Genomic DNA, 12,674 nt, shown 5'->3' on the forward strand with positions numbered 1-12,674 from the left:
AGATGGCAATCCCAAATCAAAGCCATCTGAGTTTGGAAAAGAGGGATCATGCGATTGTAGGAAATGGACAAGGTGATGATCAAAACTCCTCAGAAAGCATAGAAAGCAACCCCGATGAGTGAGCGCACGCAGCTGCTCACTATATAAACAGCAACATGTGGACGAGACGCGCTCAAGTTTCCTGATCACACCGACTGTCAGAACAAAGCGGCGCAAACGCGACGCGCTCCAGCGTTTGAGCGATGTGTGGATTATTACCGCGTTTATTATTATGAGTGGCCATGGCGTGGTGTGACCGTGGCGTTCAGATGCTGCTGGCAACCGTGGGGGCTTTCGTGGCGTTTAGTCTGATGAGCATCGCCATCGGGACCGACTACTGGCTTTATTCTCGGGCATATATCTGTAACGCCACCAACAGCAGCACGGACGAGACGCAGACGCAGCCCAAGAAGGTCCGCGGAGATCTCACGCACTCAGGGCTCTGGAGGATCTGCTGCATAGAGGGTACCATGTGCTTCTCATCCTTTCTTAGGCTTGAGTTTTAAAAGAGAGAAAACGAAGTTCATTGTTCAGCCTTTGTCTTCACACAAAGAAGTCTTGCTTTAGGAGGCGTTTGTTCTTTATCTGCGTCCAGGTGAACTCAAAACATTGAATAACCTACCCAGATTACATTAAAGTGAACCAAAATCACTGCTTTTCTTCATAAACAGGCCTTTAGCAAAGAAACAACACACGTGTGAGATCTTTTATATCTTCTAGACAGCAAATGAAGAATTCTACTGAAAACCCAGAAGAATAGACTCTTAAAAGTAAAGGTGCCATAGAAGAATCTTTTTTGTCTAAATGGTTCCATAAAGAACCTTTAACTCGCACGATTTATTTATTTTTTCTTGCACCGTACAAAACAACAGCAAAGAAATAAAAATAAAATAAATAAATAAAATACAATAAAAAAATAAACCCCTAAGTAATTATATGAAATAAAAAGACAAAAATAAATAAATAGACTTGTCAGTTACACAGAAGAGTTAATGACAAAAGACACATAAAACAACCAAATGACGCATATATGCAGCAAAATATATATACAATTCTGCATATTCAAATATACATATTCAAATACATATACAAACATCTAGAGAGAACTTTATTTAATAGAGTTTTAAAAATGACAAAAGACACATCAAACAACCAATTGACGCATATATGCAGCAAAATATATATATACAATTCTGCATATTCAAATATACATATTCGAATACATATACAAACATCTAGGGAGAACTTTATTTAATAGAGTTTTAAAAGATTTGTCTGAGAGTCTGCTTCCTTGTACTGTACTAATGAATAGTATTACTTCAGTGTTTATATACTATTATAGTATTTATTTAGTATAATATTTTTGGAATTAGCCTATATTTTTATTTTTCAGTTTTAATTTTAAATATGTTTAAGATTTAGTCATTTTTGTTATGTAATTTTGACATTATTATTATTATTTCTGTTTAGCTTTCATTTTCATTTCAGATTTAGTTTTAGTAATTTTAGTACTTCAACTTATTTCAGTTAGTTGCAAGGAAACATTTCTAATTTTCATTCTCATTTAAGATTTTTTAAAGCCTTTTTCAGTTATTTATTTACTTATTCATTCATTCATTCATTTACTGAATTTTAGTTTATTTTAGTTTAGTTTTTATTTTAGTTTTAGTTAACAATAGCAGTGCCAGTGAGACATCATTGAACCTTCTTTTTTTGTTATGTGTATGAATAAAAAGCATCATGATGGCATTTTAATATTAGAACTGAATTTTTACATTTCCCATGTCACTGCAATGCAAGCGTGTGGCTGTTTGTTAGGGCTTTGTTATATGGTTGCTCAAGAATTTAAAGTGACCACAACATTGTTATGCAGTTGCTAGGGTGTTCTGGGTTGTTGCTAGGGTGTTGCTAAGTGGTTTCTAAGATGTTCGGAGTGCTTGCTAGCATGCAGTTCCTCCTTCAGTGAAAATAAACTTGAGATATGATGTCCAAAGTATAATACTCAGTTTTAGTAGTTTGTTGAACTCCCTAACGGTAAGTATCCACAATAATAATACTGATACTTGCCTCAGCAAAGAAGCCACGGTATATCGCCAAGGCAGTCTTCATATTGATCGATTTGAGATGACAAACAAAAGCACACTTCCCCAGCACGCAAACCACTGATTGGTTTAACTTCTCGACAAGGCAAACGATTGGCTGCCCTACCCCAATTCACAGTTATGACAAAATGCTGGAGGCGGCAGAAGGTGGGGAATATGGCAGCTGTTTCCTTGCTGCGCTGGATGTGCCCAGTGGGGATGTGGGTTTGCGAGGCAGGAGGGGGCTTTTGGCATGGGGGAGACGAGTGTGTTGCTGTCTGCTGTATTAAACCACAATGAAGATGTCAAAGTCATTCTTGGAGCCATTATGGAAATCAGATTGTTGGATCAGACCTGAGGTTGCCATGGAGAAGACATGCTCAGTGATGAGCATTGTTACCTCCAGGCGAGCCGCAGGGACCGAGCGCTTGTTTTCTCCTCTCTCGCGCTCCCTCTCTGATGTGCCTCTGTGTCAGTCAAGCGAGGTTCCTTATTTTGTCTTTATGAGGCTAGGTACACTTCAGTCACTGGGCCAATAACCAGCTCCTGTAAATCAACAGCCTGAGCGGAGCTTTACATAAGATTCTATGGCTCACCACACTCACTGTACACACTTACAGAAGTTATAAAGTCTGTCAAAGAGCCTGTGTGGATGTACAGTGTGGTCTCGAAGTCTGAGAACACACTGGAAATGGCTGATTTGTTTCGTTAAACCTGGAAGTAAACAGTGTCGTTAAACATTTGAACTTTGAAGGGTCCAGATCTTTGCCACCGGGTCTTTGGATCATTTTCACATCATGTTGGTGATCAGGTTTTGTTTTTACAGTTAAATAATTTTCCATTTTTATATTAAATTACAAAAATTATCGTTTAAGATGTCCATGAGAGATGCTGAAGGCCTTGGAATCAAATAAACTGGGGACAATACAACGAATAAAGATGTACAATATTTCTGGCATATGTAAACAGAGAGAAGAGAAGAGAAGAGAAGAGAAGAGAAGAGAAGAGAAGAGAAGAGAAGAGAAGAGAAGAGAAGAGAAGAGAAGAGAAGAGAAGAGAAGAGAAGAGAAGAGAAGAGAAGAGAAGAGAAGAGAAGAGAAGAGAAGAGAAGAGAAGAGAAGAGAAGAGAAGAGAAGAGAAGAGACCAATATTTCTGACATATGTAAACAGAGAGAATAGAATAGAATAAAGATGTACATTATTTCTGGCATACAGTATGTAAATAGAGAGAGAATAGAATAGAATAGAATAAAGTTGTACAGTATTTCTGGTATATGTAAAAAGAGAATATAATAGAATAGAGTAGAATAGAATAGAGATGTACCATATTTCTGGCATTTGTAAACCGAGAGAAGAGAAGAGAAGAGAGATGACCAATATTTCTGGCATATGTAAATATTTCTGGCATATTTAAATGAATAGAATAGAATAGAATAGTCTTTTGTCATTATACACAGGTGCAATTGAACTCTATTTTGGCTTCTCCCTTGTAATTAAATAAGAAAACTAAAGAATAATACTTATAACCAATAGATAAATAAATAACAATGAAATAAGTAAAAGCTATATAAAAGCAATAGTTGCATTATCCATATTAAAATGCATGAGCCATGAACATTCTGTTTTTTTCCCCAACAGACAAAGAGGTATAGATTAACATAATATCACATCAACTATCTGTCATAATACTAATTATTGGCCAATGTTAGTGGTCAACATTTCTGCATATGTGCATCACTAATTAGAAAGCAAAACTTAAGTGCCCACTGGGAAAGAGGATCATTGTTTCTCCTCAGTTTTTTACTGAACAGCATCCCATTGTTGATGGATTTTATTACACAGTTTTGTCTTAAGGGGTTCCAAGGATAGGTTGTGACCCAAGAACAAGATTCATTCTGAGGTTCATTAGTATACCGTTCTCACTGTGTACCTTTTATAAATACTTCATTAAATACTTGTTCTGATTGGTTAAAAAGTCTCATACTGAAATGCAGTTTTAACTTTGTAAGAACCAATGTATTCAGATTCAGCATGACATGGAGTTGGCATCACATTTTACTTTAGTAATGTGACATACTTTAGAGTGAAATAGGATATTTCAAAAGAAAGCAGCATAGGGTGTCACTTCACACTTTGGTAATTGATTAACTGATGAAAAGTGGTCTCTAAATAAGACCACAAATGTGTATTAAAAAGTGAATTTGGATCTCATAACTGTATCTTATAACTCTAAAAAATACAAAACCAGAAGATAATACCATGGTAATATGATAGACACAATGATACTAGAGGATATTCATATTCATGTACCATATTATTTACATGTTACTCCAAGATGCTTCAAAGAATACTACAAATAATACCACAAATAATAGAATACCATTCTATCTATATATAAAAAATAAATAAAAAATCTGTGACATAATGTTTCAGATTCAAATTATATATCGTTTTACATTACAATATTTTACAGAGATTTTTTTTTTTACAATGACTAGACTAGAAAACACATGCCCCACTTTCTCAGACCTATTTAATACTAATTAATTTGCTCCTTTTTTAACACTAGACCCAATTAATGGCATGCTGGGCCACACAAAAGCTGTGTCACAGGGAGTAGACTCCACCTGGAGACAGACAGAGCGAGGGAGGTTTGCAATGTGACACTTTATGATGTATGTTAAGACCTGCTGAACACATCTCCCCGCTTAAAGTCAAGATCAAATAAAAAGAAAATCAACCTAGTAACTTTCTTAATACACATTCTTGGTCTTTCAAGAGAAAATCATAAAGCTTGCTCTTACTCTGAAACAACTTTACTTTTCTGTTGACATCAGCTAGGTCACGTGGGCTACTAGTTTAATGTTAACCAATAGCCAAATAACCTTTTCAATATTTCAATATTTGTTTAGGTCTGTTATAGGTTATGCAGGATTTCTAAAATGTTTCCAGTGGTTAATGCAGTCATTTAATGTTACTGTAATGTTAACAGTTAATAGTAAAGAATCAAAGAATATGAAATAATAGCAAATAACAACTCATTGGAAAAAGTCTTGCCAAGCTGAACTTTTGGCCAAGTTTAATTCACATTATGGAATTAAAATTGGTTGTGAATATGGTTTTATACCATTTTTTTTTTTTTTTTACATTTTAAATACAGAAAATGGCTATAAAACTTTTTTTGAGATTGCCTTTTCTGGTAAATACACCATAAACATTTTTTGACTTCAGAGTGACAGATGATGATAACATACAGTGGTGTGAAAAAGTGTTGGCCCCCTTCCTGTTTTTTTAAGGCAGACAGCGCTGGAAGCTGCTAATGCTCATCAGTAAATCAGTGGAAAATTAATAGAAATCATGATTCTATCTGAGCTATGAGTTTTAAAACGAACACGCACTAGTGTAAATGTAGCCTAATAGATGTGTAAACTGAAGACTATTTGAGTTTTATTAAAACTATTTGCACTGATTTATTGTGTTGGTTACATTTTGTTCCTTTGTGCAGTGGCTCAGGAGATGAGTCTTTGAGTTTGTATAAACATCAACAAGCTGAAAAATAAAACCAACGTTTTTTTTTTTAGATAATGTAATCTTGTTAAAATTGATTTCATAAAATTGGTATCGAAAAAAGTATCGTTCAGGAACCGGTATCGAAGTCAAAGTATCGGTATCGGTATCGATATTGAAAATTTTTGAACGATACCCAGCCCTACATAGAATACATTTTTGCTTTTTAAAACACGAGATGCCATAAAAATATATCCAACTGCAGAGCCGCAGTTCTGATGAATGGAAAAGAAGGCAATGTTTCAAGACACATTTTTAAATATGCAATGCTCATATGCAAGATGCTGAAAAACACTGCTAGCCAATAGAATCAAAATTATGCTATAGAAGAATTGCGTTTACATACAAAACATTGCATTTGATGGCATTTGAAACTGTATTGGAGCATTTACAGCATTTTGGATGTAAACAATACTGCAATGCTGAGCCTATTGGCTTGCCATACATCTAGCGTCATGTTTACATAGAAAGATAATTGCATCATCTCCTTCAGAACAGGCCCAAAGCAGACTTCTTACTTAACTGTGTCTAGACCTTGTACATGCTCATACCTCATAATCTTATGCTTTGTTCACACATAGCATCAAAACAGTAATTTACTGGTAATTTTCCAGAAAGGGTTGTATGTGTGAAAGCCCCTGTTGACTTTAAAATCTGTCACTGAACAATTTCAAGGCTTAAAATTAAATCCTCTACTGCTTCATAACAGAACAAATTCCTACCATATGCAGGATGTTTTTGTTATTTGTTTAATAGTTTATTCTACTACCCAGTATTCTCACTTATGCTTGGAGATTTGCATTGTTTCCAGGTCCTCACGACTCTAATCTTGACCGTTTTCATATTTTTGTAGGTCTCAACAAAGGAAGTTGTTACCGAATCAATCATTTCCCAGATGACAATGACTATGACACAGACAGCTCTGAATATCTCTTACGTGAGTGACTCTCTCTTCAGAAATGTTACAGTGTTACTGTCTATATCTCAATGTTTTTATCATGCACATTTAGATATCTTGCTAAAGTAAAAGCCATGTTTATATGTGTGTGTGAACAGGTATCGTGCGCGCCTCCAGTGTGTTCCCCATCCTCAGTACCATTCTGCTGTTGCTGGGGGGGCTATGTGTCGGGATAGGACGCATCTACAGCAAGAGGAACAACATATTACTCAGTGCAGGGATACTATTTGTGGCAGCAGGTAAACTTGCTAATGACCATCTGCTAACATGCACACAGGGGTCTTTTAACTCACTTAAGACACTTTTAGCACCATTACCAAATACAATTTGTTAACTGAATATAACTGGAATATAATATAGGAGAATTTCTATGCTCTGATAGCACAACTTATCCCTGCTGTTACTGGCAGGTGAACTGGAACTGAGGGGGCGACAACTCCCCCACTTTTTTAGCTGTTATTCAACCGAATTTAGTGAGTTGATATTACTTGTTCTAAAAGTGCCATCCTTTTATTCACTAAAGTTTCATCACCTGATACACCTACTGTAAAGTTGGTGAAAAGACTTTAACAAAACGGTAAAAGACTGTATAAAGTATTAGGCTAGTAGTAAAAGCAGCACTAGGCTAGATGGCATTGTGTGTCTTGGCGGGTCATGCATTTCCTAGATGCTGCAATTGCAATTGTTGCTAATTACCACAATAATCTGTATCGGCATGTCTACAATATTAGAAAGGTCAAGATCCACATGTAAATCAAGTGGTTTATAATACCTGGTAAGCTATCCGTTAGCATTCCCATTCATCTCAATAGCAGTTTTTCAACAAGATGGTAATGTTACAACATAAACTTGCAGGGGCTAATTGGACCATGCTAATGTAATGGAGTCTAGCTCCGAAGAATTGTGCAGGTAAACCTCACTCTCCTGGCTTCAAGGCTAGAGGCTATGTTCTTTAGCAACCTTGTTAGCATTCCCATCACGCATGACAGTTGACACTGGTTCAAATCCCTCTCAAAATGGTGCAAGTAGGACCAGTTACATTGGTGCCTTGACCCAAATAGGAGTGAGGTTTAAGGGGGTGAGTGACAGAGGCAACTAGTAAGAGCTATGCAGGTAGATCTCACTCCCTTGGCTTCAAGAGGCACACTAGCAATTGATTCTAGAGGCTGTGGTCTTTTTTGTGGATTGCCTCCCATGCTGATTGACGCTGGTTCAAATCTTGGTGCCATGACCCGGATGGGAGTGAGCTTTAGGGTGGAAAGTGTAACAGAGGCAAGCTTTGCAGGTAAACCTCATTCCCCTGGCCTCAAGAGGCATACCACCAACTCATGCTAGAGGCTGCAGTCTTTAGTATTCTTGTAAGCATGCCCGCCTCTCATGCTGGTTGACGGTGGTTTGAACCTAGCTCATTGTGGTGCATGTAGGACCAGTTACACCAGGGGTAGCCAACCCTGCTCCTGGAAGGCTAACTTCCTGTATAGTTTAGCTCCAGTCTTTATTATACACACCTGAACCTTCAAATCAAAGTGTTCAGGGTTACTTCAAAAATAACAGACAAGTGTGTTTTAGCAGGTTTGGCTACCCTGAGTTACACTAACCAGCCAAACATGATCCCTTGACATAAACACATGCTGCTCAGAAGACATTTGCAGCCTGTGCCAAGTGCCATGTCTACATTAATATTAACCCCTGAGAAAATCTATCCCATTTTGTCTAAAATCTGTTTTGTTGGTTCGAACAACTGAAGGCTGCTCAACCTGCAGTGTTAACCTTTCAATGTTGACATATCCCAACCAACTGAATGTAACATCTTGGTGTTGGAATCCACATTTATCCATATATTTATCCTTTTAACCAAGGAAAAGTTGAATAAAGTCTTAACTCTGTTATATTACTTCATATCAAGGAATTTTTCTTATGCTTTCCTGGCTCTGTTTTGTGTCTGGCAGGTTTGAGCAACATCATCGGTATAATCGTCTACATCTCCAGCAATGCTGGTGACCCCAGTGACAAACGAGACGAAGACAAGAAGAACCAGTATAACTACGGTTGGTCGTTCTACTTCGGAGCGCTCTCTTTCATTGTGGCCGAGGCGGTGGCCGTTCTGGCTGTCAGTATCTACATTGAGAAGAGCAAGGAAGTACGATTCAAAGCGCGTCGTGAGTTCATCAAGTCTACCTCGTCCTCTTCGCCGTATTCTCGCATACCTAGCTTTCGTTATCGTCGACGGCACTCGCGCTCCAGCTCTCGTTCAACAGAAGCATCTCGCGAAGCATCACCTGTGGGCATGAAGAGGATGAGCTCGGTGCCTGTCGGAGAGATCAGCATGTACACATTGACAAGAGACCCCCTCAAGTCAGGGACGGACGGCTCCTACAGCCCAGACCACGATTCGGGATTCCTCCAAGTGCACAACTGCTTTTCCAAAGACCTTAATGATGGTAGCAACAGGAGGACAACACCTGTATGAGGGTACACACTGGAATGGAAGAGATAATGTTAAGGCCATACTGAATGGATAGCCATCGGGGCTCAGTGGCCTGTGGCAGATGCCAGTGGAAGGGACACTCATTGGTGAAGGCAGTCAACCAGTGACGTCTCTCATCGGTGAAGGAGAAGCAGGAAAGAAGTTAAGAAGGAAAGATTTCATCTTGACATTCAACAACCATTGTGAACACGCTAATTTGTTTTTCTCCTTGCTTGGTCCTCACATATAAACAGGAACTTTCAGAGAGGCTCATCTCTCATCAAAGGGCAAGACATGCAAATGTAAAATGGATGGTCTTTGGCAGATATTAAGAACTTTGAGTAAGCCAGTCCATTCCCTTGGTTGATAAATATCTTTTTGTTTGTCAGTACAGTGCCATACTCTCAATGTATACCAATGTGATAATGACTCTCACAGTATGAGATGGTGCTAACATAGGCTCACAGCTGGAGCCTTCCCACTATTGTGTGTTCAGTACAGACTCGAATTGAATACTGAACGCCCTTGTTCGTGTCATATGTTTGTAGCCACAGTTGTCTATTCAGTGTGCCTATCATCTTGGCAGTATCAACTGCTCAGACTTACTCTGGAGCCACTTTGCAACAGTGCAAAACTGTATTCTTCTCGTTTTGTTGTTGTTGTTAACTAGAAATATCAGTTGTATTACTAAATAATCACTGGGACAATTTAGTTTAGGAGATTTATGACTACTAATTGTATATAAACACCCTGCTGAAAAGACCAGCTTGGATTTTCATGATGTTCTGACTGGTTTGTTCTGGTCTGGTGCTTTCCTATGTGGCGAACCTGCTTAGACATGCTGTTCATCAGCAAAATTTGACCAAGGAAGTCTTGCTGGTTAAAGTCGGCATGATATAGTATTTGCAACCTATTTTATTTTTGTCATATGACGTATCTCTGAATGAAAGGCTGGATTGGACTTTGCCCATTGGAAACTGATTGGATTCTGAAAAGTTTACTCACATTCCAAATCAAAAAAAATTTCCAATAATGTCCAGGCAGCTATTTTCCATATAAAGAATGTGAATGAGAATCGGGGCTGTAGTTAACCAGAATTATGTCTTTAATCATCTCCATGATACCAGTTGCAATCACCAGACTGGAAAGGAAGATTATCAGTGAATAATAACTTGGATTACTAATGGACTACTATTATGATGCTTTTTTGTCAAGTGTACCTTATGACTCATACACGATATTCCAAGTGACTGAACCACTGAGTCACCTTAGAAGAAAATCAGTCCAATAAATGAATCATTCCAACTGTTTGTGTGAACTTGATTGTACAAAATACACTGAAATGATTCGACTCAAATGAACGATTTGTTCACAAATCAGATTTTGAAGCTCGACAGCCCCCATTGTCATTCAATTTGATTATATGGAAAAGGGTGGCCAGGATATTTCTTTAAACGAATGAGTAAAGTTGATGGAGCATGAGCAGAGCCAGACCAGTGGGTGAAACTTACATTACTTTGGTGACATCAACCAAAAAGGAAAATGATTTCAGCTGCAGTTTCTTTTGAAAGATAACAAAGACAGGGAACGATTATAGAGACCTTTTTCCATGTGCACTGATGAGTCATAATGCACAATAATCCCATAGATGTTTATTAAGCAAGTAAATTGAGTTTTGATTTTATGTTGTGTTTAAGCTAGTTCAGAAGTCAGGTTTAGACTCCAGGGTTCCTTGCCCAGCACCAGCGTCCAAAACACATCATATGATGGTGACCAGCTCTAATGGTCTTTTCAGCAGGGAAATATAGCAGTATTCAACAGGCCTCACGTTTTCTACTATCACTTCGAATTCTGACTGCCATTGATAGTAGATCAACAAGTGTCAGTAGTTAACCAGCCAGTGTCGTCGCTTTCCATTGTGAATCAGTCAAAGAGTGATGTAATTCCTCAGCCTTCATCTCCATCGAGGGGTTTCACCTCTACTAAAGCTCGGCCTTTGCCTGAATGTGGGTTAAATATAGCCACTCCTTCTCGTGAATTTGAGTGATGGCTGTGGAACGTCTGAATGGGGCACCTTTGGGGATCTGACATTGTTTGAGTCCGCTGAAAAATGTCAGACATCCGGAAATGAAAGACAAGTTTTGAGCCGGTCAGCCCTGACAAGCATTTCAGCGACCGCTGATAAGTATCTAGGGCAGAGCAGTATGAAAGACATCAGTGTGGCCGATCCAGCCCTTTAGAAGACCATTCAAAGTGTCTTAGTCTCACCAGAGCCTTATGCCTGGATTTCTCTTTGAGTCGACAATATAACCTCATCTCTTCTTTGTTACTGCTGGTTTTCCTCACCCATCACGTATCCCCTCGACAGATCCTTAGTGAAGAATCTATCGCTTTTTCCCACTAAGGACTGCATTATCCATGTGAGCGGTCAAATCCGTATCACTAAAAGTGTTTCCTCACAAAAGGAGAGGTTGCAGGGTAGATGTAAATATCTGGTAGATGTTTCACTAAATTGAAGCATTTACAGCTACCTTTTCTTAGTAAAGCCATTTTGACACAAGCTTTTGAGCCATGGCTCTTTGTAGAACGGTGTGTGGTGGGTAGATGTAAATGTTTGCATGTTTTTCTCTAACCCATTGACTTTGTGTGCTTTTAACAGTATTATTAACAGGATGACTCTAGGATGCCTCACTGCCAAGCATCGCTCACTATAAATACCTGTAATGTTCTCTCTGTTCATCACGGAAGGCATTTTGTCCTTCTGGTTTTCTTGATTTGCTAATGTTGTTCTCAGTATTTCTCTGGATCACGGACAAGTCAACATATCGTTGCTCACATAAATAAATTGAATCGAGGAATGGTGTCTCGCTTATGCATATGTGCTTTGTTATGTGAATTTTATTGTTTTGTAACGGGACTAGGAATAATAAAACAGCCTAGCAGCCAATATTTGCATAATAAAGAACCTAATTAGAAAGACGATTTGTTTTTGGCATTTGACGCTTTAAAGTACATCTAAAGATCTATTTTAAAGGTTAGACAGATCATGTGACTTTAATGCGAGAGTCAATCCTGCCATAACTTACGCATTCTGCCATTATTTACTCACCCTCATCTCATTCCAAATACATTTTTTTCAATAATGTCAAGGCAGCTATTTTCCATATATTGAAAGCATGACTGATGATTGGTGCTTTAATTGATCAAAATTATGTCCGTATTCATCGGTTTTTAAAAAGGTCAATAGACTGACTTCATGATGCCAGTTGCAATGGTTAACCTGACTGGAAAGGAAGATTATCAATGAATATTGACTTGGATTACTAATGGGCTACTATTATGATGCTTTTATTTCAAGTTGTCCTTATGACTCATACACGATATTCCAATTGACTCAATTATTGAATCACCTGAGAACTGAATCAGTCCAGTGAATGAATCATTCCAACTGTTTGTATGAACTTGATTGTATAATATACACTGAAAAGTTGTTCACGAATCAAATGTAATTTTGAAGCTTTACAGCCCCAGTCCTCATTCACTTTCATTATATGGAAAAGGG

The 12,674-nt window shown here is 38.0% G+C and overlaps 1 protein-coding gene across 1 annotated transcript; it reads left to right on the forward strand.

Moving 5' to 3' along the window:
- Positions 1–10,469, forward strand: LOC107724746 (voltage-dependent calcium channel gamma-4 subunit-like). Its single transcript, XM_016533775.1, has 4 exons — positions 1–504; positions 6,541–6,624; positions 6,744–6,884; positions 8,595–10,469. The coding sequence occupies exons 1-4, from the start codon at positions 282–284 to the stop codon at positions 9,113–9,115; spliced, it is 969 nt and encodes a 322-aa protein (XP_016389261.1). The 5' UTR covers positions 1–281; the 3' UTR covers positions 9,116–10,469.
- The last annotated feature ends 2,205 nt before the right edge of the window (positions 10,470–12,674 follow it).

Source organism: Sinocyclocheilus rhinocerous, unplaced genomic scaffold (assembly GCF_001515625.1).
Source record: "Sinocyclocheilus rhinocerous isolate Xijiao unplaced genomic scaffold, SAMN03320098_v1.1 scaffold275, whole genome shotgun sequence".
NCBI classification, from domain to species: domain Eukaryota; kingdom Metazoa; phylum Chordata; class Actinopteri; order Cypriniformes; family Cyprinidae; genus Sinocyclocheilus; species Sinocyclocheilus rhinocerous.

Bases quoted from the DNA above. Each gene is read 5' to 3' on its own strand.
- LOC107724746 (XM_016533775.1), top strand. From the start codon at position 282: ATGGCGTGGTGTGACCGTGGCGTTCAGATGCTGCTGGCAACCGTGGGG. The intron at 505-6,540 runs GTACCATGTGCT...ATATTTTTGTAG, and splicing joins GAGGATCTGCTGCATAGAGG to GTCTCAACAAAGGAAGTTGT. The intron at 6,625-6,743 runs GTGAGTGACTCT...GTGTGTGAACAG, and splicing joins CAGCTCTGAATATCTCTTAC to GTATCGTGCGCGCCTCCAGT.